The following is an 8696-nucleotide window of genomic DNA, read 5'->3' as shown; positions in this document are numbered from 1 at the left end:
ATAACTATTTTTCCCTATTACTTCATCCCTTATCTATAGATATACAATCTACAGAAAGAGTAAAAAAGCTTGTTTATGCTTCTTCGAGTAAACCTCAGTTTTGTCATTTTAAATACAAAATACGTCTTTACATACTCCATCTATAGATTACATATCTACAGACATGAAACGTCATCTTTAAAAGACAAATTTAAATTATTTACTCCAAACGAATTTACAAACAGAAAAACTTAATGAAAACATAATTTTCTCACAGTCCTGTCAATTTTGACAGATGTCAAATGAAAAAAAACCGTTCCGTTTACCATTTTAAATAATTTATTATATTCTATTAGTCAAATAGACACTTTAAATATAATTTTTAAAACGATATTTTAACAATTAGTTAGTTTAGCAGACACTATTATATACTCTCTTAATACAGGCTTGTGTTTTATCAAATTTAATAGAAATTATCTATTTCTTAAAAACACTTAATAATGGAGTCTTCATAATATAACACACGCAAACTCAATTATTACAATCATTAAAAAAAAAATTATAACTACAAAATGCACTGACATTCACTGAAGCTGGTCACACTGCCATGTTTGCGAAGAAGTGACGTCACCGAGCTCTGATTGGTGTTTGAGATAGAGTAATGGAGGGTAAAAAATATTGCAGCGTTTTTAAATTACATTTCAATGGAGACAAACATTTAAGGTCTCCAAATGTTATTATAGGTTTTAAAATACTGTCTTTAAAATATTAAACATAACTTTATTTGAATTTGTAACATTAGGAAACATCCCCCTTTGGCGTCATATGCATATATAGGATATATATATATATATATATTTCTATCAAATTTGAATAAAACACATAATTTACATATTTTCCGACAGAACCTACCTAAAGCACTCACCGAAATATCGCTATATAAAATAAAACTTCATTATATTTTGTGATGAAACCATTCGTATCGATTTTTCAACGTAAAGATCCTAAAAAAATCCTATTTCAATAACAACCATATGTAATTATACAGATTATAATCATTTACTAAAACAATGTCATTTTACCGTTTTTAAAAAACCAAATATCAAAATATAAATAAAAATCAGAAAACTTATCCGTTCCCATATTTACATTTACCTAAAATAAAAACCGCAATATCCAAAAGCAGATAAATGCTTCAAACTGCATAATGCAATATATTCCAATATAATATACACTTCTGGGACAATATAGATTTGGAACGAAAAAAACTTTTATTAAATTATAAACCAATATATTGTTTCTTCATACATACAAAATATTCCTTCAAAGTCATATGTGATATTGTATCCAAATTTAATAAAGTCTAAAAATTCAACACAATATTGTCCTATATTTCAACATAATATTGTCCTCTAGTTCAACTCAATATTGTACAATAGTTCAACATAATATTGTCTCGTAGTCCAACATAGTATTGTACAATAGTTCAACATAATATTGTCCTATATTTCAACACAATATTGTCCTATAGTTCAACATAATATTGTCCTATATTTCAACATAATATTGTCCTATATTTCAACATAATATTGTCCTATAGTTCAACATAATATTGTCCTATATTTCAACATAATATTGTCCTATAGTTCAACACAATATAGTCCTATAGTTCAACTCAATATTGTACAATATTTCAACATAATATTGTCCTATAGTTCAACTCAATATTGTACAATAGTTCAACATAATATTGTCCAGTAGACCATCATAATATTGTCCTATAGTTCAACATAATATTGTACAATAGTTCAACATAATATTCCAGTAGACCATCATAATATTGTCCTATAGTTCAACATAATATTGTACAATAGATCAACATAATATTGTTTCATAGTTCAACACACTATTGTGCCATAGATCAACACAATATAATCCTATAGTTCAACCGTAGTTCAACATAACATTGCCTCATTGTTCAAAAAAATATTGTCCCATAGTTCAACATGATATTCTCCTATAGTTCAACACAATATAGTCCCATAGTTCAACATAATATAATATTGTGCCAATATATAGTGTATTTTATAGTGAAGTTTCAAGTTCACCTGTCCGCTTGACTCGTCTCCACAGAATGCCGATTATTCTCCTTACGGTGGTTGATATCTAAGTGAAGTAAGCAACCAACAGCGCCGAAATAACTGAAAAATATATATTTTACAATTGATATTACTAAAATTACTACATTAGTATAAAGAGAGAAAGAAAGAAACAGAGGGAAAGGAAGTCCATCTGTCTAAACTTCGTAAGGGATTTTGATGCAGTTTTTTAATGATATAGTGAATTAAGAGATTTTTAAATTCATACTTGTATACTAATATTACACAGAGGAAAACTTTGTTTGTTTTATTGTAATGAATAGGCTCAAAAACTACTGGGCCGATTTTAAAAATTCTTACACAGTTAGAAAGGTAATTTATCTGTGAGTAACATAGGCTATATTTTTTCATTTATTTATTATTTTTAAATTTCACGCGAACGGTGTCGCTGAAAAAATATTGTATGAAGAGGAACAATTTGCGTTTTTGTATTTTTGTATGTATTGAAATAACTTAAACACAATTGGACAGATTTCAAATTCTTTCACCGTTAGAAAGCTAAGTTATCAGTGAGTAACATAGGCTATGTTTATTATATTTTTTTTAATTTTATTCGAATAACACATGGGATACGTTTCATCATTGAAAATTAGCAGGTTCCCGATGGATATGCAGTTTTCAGTAATAACTAAGTTTTTTTAATACTGCGCGGATGAAAGTTGTAAATCATACTAATATTATAAAAATTTAGATGGATGTTTGTTAGAGTTTGTAGCCTAAACTGCTGAACGGATTTCGATGAAATTTGGTATAGATGTAGAGGATAGTCTGGAAGAACACATAGGCTACTCAGTTTTTTTGTAATTTCACGCGGACGGAGTCGCGGGCGAAAGCTAGAATATAAATCTTACCCTTCATGTTCTAGGAATAATGCTTTTAAAGCACCCCTTGACCAGTAACTCATAGCATATGACAGTAACTTCATAGATAGAGGATTAACTCGCAGGAAATTACCACAAAACACCACCTGGAGAGCAAATACACTTTTATAAGGGCCTGTCCTAACACTGGCTGATAGAGGTTCAGATAGCTTAATGACTGTTAAACGAATCTCGATGAAATTTGGTATAGAAGTGGATAGTCCGGAAGAACACATAGGCTATTCACTTTCGTTATTTTTAATTCCACGCGGACGGAGTCGCGTGCGAAAGCTAGTTAACCATAAAGTTCTTAAATTTTGACATTTTGATAAAATTTAGCAATTTATTCACCATTAATGATGTGAATTTCGTTTATTGTTGTAGCTTAGCTTAAGTTAAGGCTATGTTTACTTACCCGCTCAATATTTTCATTAGAGGCACAAAGTCTTGCTATAGAGCCGATATTATTAGTAATAGTAACTAATGTGGCTCTCGCCAAATCCTCACGGGAAACCTTCGCTCGGCGTTCCGCTGAACACATTTGACCGAAACTGGAAGATAATTATGAAAAAAATAACAAAAAAATCGAAGTTGAAAAATTTCAAACTGCCATTCGGTCTGAAAAACTCACTTGTTACATTCCAAGAAAATGGGCATATAGATATTGAAAACACACAAATTTATAAAACATCGTATATTTTCTTAGTAATACGACAATATACTTTACGACCTTAAACAATTTATTTGAATTAAATTTTAAAAAATTAATTTTATTTCTTAATACTACACTTACTAATATAAATGCGAATTTAGATGGATATTTATTAAAATTTGTAGCCTCTACTTAAAGGATTCAGATGAAATTTGGCACATGTAGAGTATAGAAAAAAGTCAGCTAGTCAAGTTTTTTTAAGATTCTTACAACCAAAATTACATACAAGTTTAAACCCACTTACCTACTAGCAACCAAATCGCCCGGCAATCCAAATCGTGCGTAATCCCCACCATATATATCTCTCACGAGTTTGTCAACGGTGGTATTATCACCTGATGCCGCTAACGCTATGGCCTCCTCAAAACTACTGCATCCAGTCAACAAACAGCAGAGACCGAGGAATGTACCTCCTCCCAGGCTGTAGGAGAAATGTACATTTAAAGAAACACACACAAATGTATCCTTTAAATGACATCAAATATACATACAAATCCATACATAACAATTACGATATTAAGATCCTGTCCCACAAATGGCTGATAGAGGCTTAGACAGCTTAACGTCAATGTCATAAGGTAACAAAATCCGATATTTCCATCATATTTTACTTGGATTGTTAGAAAATTTATAATTTGTGGGACAGGCCGTAAATGTAGGCATAATTCCAACAATGGCATGGTTTGGAATGGATATCGGGGTTACTAACAATTAGTATATTTTGAACCACGATAATAGAAGGGAATTGGATAAAAAGACTTAAAAATTCCTACCTTGTCCCGCTAACTCTGAAGTAGTCATTGGGTCCATTAACCACCAGCATGGAGACGCCGCTGCCGATGTTCACCAGCAGGAAGGGGTACGGTGATGAGAAGTCGTACGGCTTACGTACGTAAACGCTTAACGCTTCCGCTGAATATGGAGGCTGGGGATATAAAAAAAACTTTTTAAAATAGCAAAAAAAAACAAAAAGGTCTGTAATTCCATCTTAATATAAAAAAAAAGTTTTTTTAATTAACTGATATCATCTTAAGTGTGAGATATAAGAACAAAAATTAATTAATAGAAAAAAATCATTTTAGATTTGAGAAATAAGAAAAAAACACGTAAAAACATGAAAAAACACGAATAATTCTTTTTTATTACATTCTATGTAATAAAAAAAGATTTTTATCATACTAATAATATAATAAAATAAGAATAAAACCCTAACAAAAAGAAAAATATACAAGATATTCCGTCTAGGGCTAAAAAACCTACTTATGCTGTAGCAGAGTAATTTTTTTACAAAATACAGTACGAAAGAACTAGAATTTGACTTCCTTTGACCTTGACTTGGGAATTTCACTTTGACACTCAACAAAAAGTCTCTACCCTGGTCTCTTACCGTGTCGCTGGGCTGCTGATGCACGGGGCGCTCGTTAGGGGGTGCCCAGTAATAGCATTCCTGGGCATTCATACTGTCAACGAACAGCACGCCAGCTATCAACGCGTCCAATTCGTCTAACTTTGACAGACGCATATTTACCTCCTAAACAAAGGATATAGTAAATTATAAAAAAACAGTCTATATTAAAACTTTCAATTTCTATCAAATTTGAAATATATACTAATATAATAAAGTGTAAACACAATACTTTGTGGCGTAGGATGTCAGCAATCACAGCATATTTTTGAATAATTCTCTCTTTAATAAAAAGCCCTACACTTACGACATGCTTTAGGCTATATATTTCCACGCTATTAAACTTAGAGGGTAAATAAATTTGAAAAAACCTTCATGCGGGAAAGGGACAAATACTACATCACGGAAGCTAGATTGCTGGTAACGGTAATTGTTATCCAATGTCAAAGGCCTTCGTTGTCATTTGTACTATGACATTTTCAATTGATACTTTCCCAAATGTCTATATTTTTTTTAATAATTTCATGCGGAAGAAGGCGCATAGGAACAGCTCGTACATTATAACAGGCATTTTAATTGAGAATTTAAGTAACCATAGAAACTTTAATCCTTTGCTGCTTGACTTGTAGCTTTTGTACCTGACTTACAAATTATTTTTTTTCAATTTACTCATCCCCTAAGTTTAACAGCGTGAAAATAAATAGCCTAAAGCGTGACGCTAGTGTAGGGCTTTTCATTTAAAATAGAATTATTCAAAAATATGCTGTAATTGCTGACATCCTACGCCACAAAGTAGTGTGTTTACGCTTTATTATATTAGTATAAATTTTTGTTTGTATGAATTGGTATAACCAATTATACCTTTTTAAAATCCTCTTCAAATTTATATGCACCTCCACCAGTCGCGTAAATAGTATTAACAAGGTCCGCCATCCCTTTAGACCTAGCTAATTGTAGGAAAGCCCCAACCTCACTGGTTGGGAACCTAATAAAATGAAGGGAACCACGACGACCTCGGATTGTTACATTCTCCATCTAAAATAGGAATCAACTAAAAATTGCGAATTCACGCAAAAAATATACTAAAACTAGCTTTTACCCGCGACTTCGTCTGCTGGGAATTTCAAAAAATTAGGACCTGTCCCACCAAATTGTAAATTGTCTACAAACCAAAAATATGTGATGGAAATATCGGATTTAGATACCTTATCTGATAGTGACGTTGTGAAGCTATCTGAGCCACTATCAGCCAGTGGTGGGACAGGCCCTAAGTATCCTATGTTCCAGATGTTCTACGTCTTTGAATTTCGAGATTCGTTTAGTTTAGGCTACAAACATCCATCTAAACTTTCGTATTTATTAATTACTTAGTAATAACGTAGCTTTCTAATGGCGAAAGAATTTTTAAATAAATCATACTAATATTATAAATGCATAATTTTAGATGGAGGGATGTTAGTTAGAGTTTGTAGCCTAAACTGCTGAATGGATTTCGATGTAATTTGATATTGATGTCGAAGATAGTCTGGAAGAACACATAGGCTACTTGATTTTTTTAAAATTCCACACGAACGGAGTTGAGGGCGAAAGCTAGTATAAAAAAACGATTTTTGTCACAAAAGATGAGAAAATAATGACAACAATGGACTGCAGACTTAGTCTTTTTCAAATAAGTTTAATAGTTTCGGAGTTTAGCCCAAACAATGAAATCTTACTAATATTATGAACAGATGAACTCTCCGGGAAAATCTAGCAGTAGTGATTTTTTTTGAAGTTTTCTTCAAATTAACTACAAACTTACCTGTAAATGTACATCTCGTCTTCCAGTTTTCCCATACGCTGAATTCCTTGTCAGATACCTTCTTATATTTTTTAATACTTCTGTCTCTTTATCCAATTCCCGTCTATTATTCTCCCGAGGTTCAAAATATACTAACTTTGTTAGTGTACCTCCGATATCCATACCAAACCATGGCATCGCTGGAATTATTCTTTCATTTAGAGCCTGTCACACTAAATTGTAATTTTTTTTTACATATAATACAAGGTGGCAAAAGATCAAGTGGCCACCTGAATCAACCGAAATGGAAAGTGACCGCTGACCATAGACATCCGCAATTGCAGCGTTGCCTACCCTTCATTGACGAAGACGGACATAAAGAGGACATTTCCCCTTCCTATGCGTCTCCTCCACCGTCAAATCCACTTTTCCCTCCCATCCTTTCCCCTTAAGAAAAGGGTGGAAAGGAAAAAGCAGTAAAATTAAGCCTCCGGCACCACATTCATCAGACGAAACGCGGAATTGCTTCCACTTCACGCCTGTTTTCTGTGTGGTCGTGGTATTACACCGGGCGCGCCCTGCAGTACGAAGATGGGGTGCGAAATTGTCTAACAATCCAACGTGTAAAATATGATGGAAATATCGGATTTTGTTACCTTATGACAGTGACGTCATTTTTAAGCTATCTGAGCCTCTATCAGCCAGTGTTGGGAAAGAGTAACAGCAAAGAAATTTAAACATATAGAGGCAAAGTTAATTTAACTTTTTCTTGTTTGTATTTTTTTCGCAAATGTATTATGTTGCAATGTATTTTTGAGGTAATTAAATGTTTATTACTTGAAACTTTTTTCACATAACTAACGCTATCTATTCATTGCCAATAAGTGTCATTAAATGTTTAAATGTTGATAATTAATAACAAAGTTTTGTTTATTTTATAAAAGACTAGCTGTTCCCATGCGGCTTCATCCGCATGAAATTATAAATTTATTGTTTGCATTTGTCAAATCAGCAATAGCAAATGTCAAAATGACATGACCTTGGCAATCTTGCTCCCTTGATGTTGGCAGCAACTTAAGGTCTCTTTCCCACATTAGGGGTTATCCAAAATATTTACGCCCTAAGTTTAATGGCGTTAAAATATATAGCCTAAAGTGTGACGTAAGTGTAGGGCTTTTTATTAAAAAAAGAATTACTTAAAAATGTGCTGTAATTTCTGAGATCTTAGGCAACAAAGAAGTGTGTGTTTACGCTTTATTATAATACTATAGATGGAGCTTAATATAATTTAGTAAAATATTTTATTACGTCAATAGACGAGGTGGCACTAAACTTGATTGATATAGTACCTTTGAGAGAAGTTACCGGTGTAAAAAATTTACTGCCTCGTCTATATATTATTTAAATGTCTGGTTGAAAGTTATTGAACATAAATTACAACGCTATCATCCGTCAATTAAGAACCTTGTACATGCAAAAATGTTGAAAACACTAAGGACCTGTCCCACCACTGGCTGATACAGGTTCAGATAAGGTAACAAAATCCAATATTCCCATCCCATATTTTACACGTTGGATTGTTGTCAGGCGATTTACTATTTGGTGGGAGAGGCCCAAAACTTCAATACATATCTTATTTACTTAAATTTGTTTCGGAATATTCAGCCGAAACAAAAAGTCCGAAATAGCGGTTACGGATTGACTACAGTCTAGTCATCCCTAACTTAGGGTAGGCTTATCAGAGCCCGTAATAATACTTACGTGGAGCATTATTATCCGGAGGTGTAGGAGGGGTTGGGGG

General features: G+C 32.7%; 1 protein-coding gene across 1 annotated transcript; it reads right to left on the bottom strand.

Annotated features, from left to right (window-relative positions):
• Positions 1-823: 823 nt before the first annotated feature.
• Positions 824-8690, bottom strand: LOC106101259 (pantothenate kinase 3). The gene is made up of 9 exons (XM_013280424.1): positions 8657-8690; positions 6917-7095; positions 5977-6150; positions 5098-5241; positions 4484-4635; positions 3955-4131; positions 3414-3549; positions 2990-3105; positions 824-2180 (listed from the first exon to the last, which is right to left on the bottom strand). Exons 2-9 carry the CDS (start codon positions 7091-7093, stop codon positions 2084-2086), a joined length of 1173 nt encoding a protein of 390 aa, XP_013135878.1. The 5' UTR covers positions 7094-7095; positions 8657-8690; the 3' UTR covers positions 824-2083.
• Between the last annotated feature and the right edge of the window lie 6 nt (positions 8691-8696).

Source organism: Papilio polytes, unplaced genomic scaffold (assembly GCF_000836215.1).
Source record: "Papilio polytes unplaced genomic scaffold, Ppol_1.0 DF824002.1, whole genome shotgun sequence".
Classification (NCBI taxonomy): Eukaryota; Metazoa; Arthropoda; class Insecta; order Lepidoptera; family Papilionidae; genus Papilio; species Papilio polytes.
Note: the sequence above shows the minus strand (reverse complement) of the source record. Positions and strands in the feature narration are given on the sequence as shown.

What these genes read in the sequence shown, in the direction of transcription:
- LOC106101259 (XM_013280424.1), bottom strand. Translation starts at nt 7,093, where the DNA reads ATGCCATGGTTTGGTATGGATATCGGAGGTACACTAACAAAGTTAGTA. An exon ending in GACGAGATGTACATTTACAG is followed by an intron (nt 6,151 to 6,916) that starts GTAAGTTTGTAG and finishes TTCCTATTTTAG; the next exon opens with ATGGAGAATGTAACAATCCG. An exon ending in GGCGATTTGGTTGCTAGTAG is followed by an intron (nt 3,550 to 3,954) that starts GTAAGTGGGTTT and finishes ATTATCTTCCAG; the next exon opens with TTTCGGTCAAATGTGTTCAG.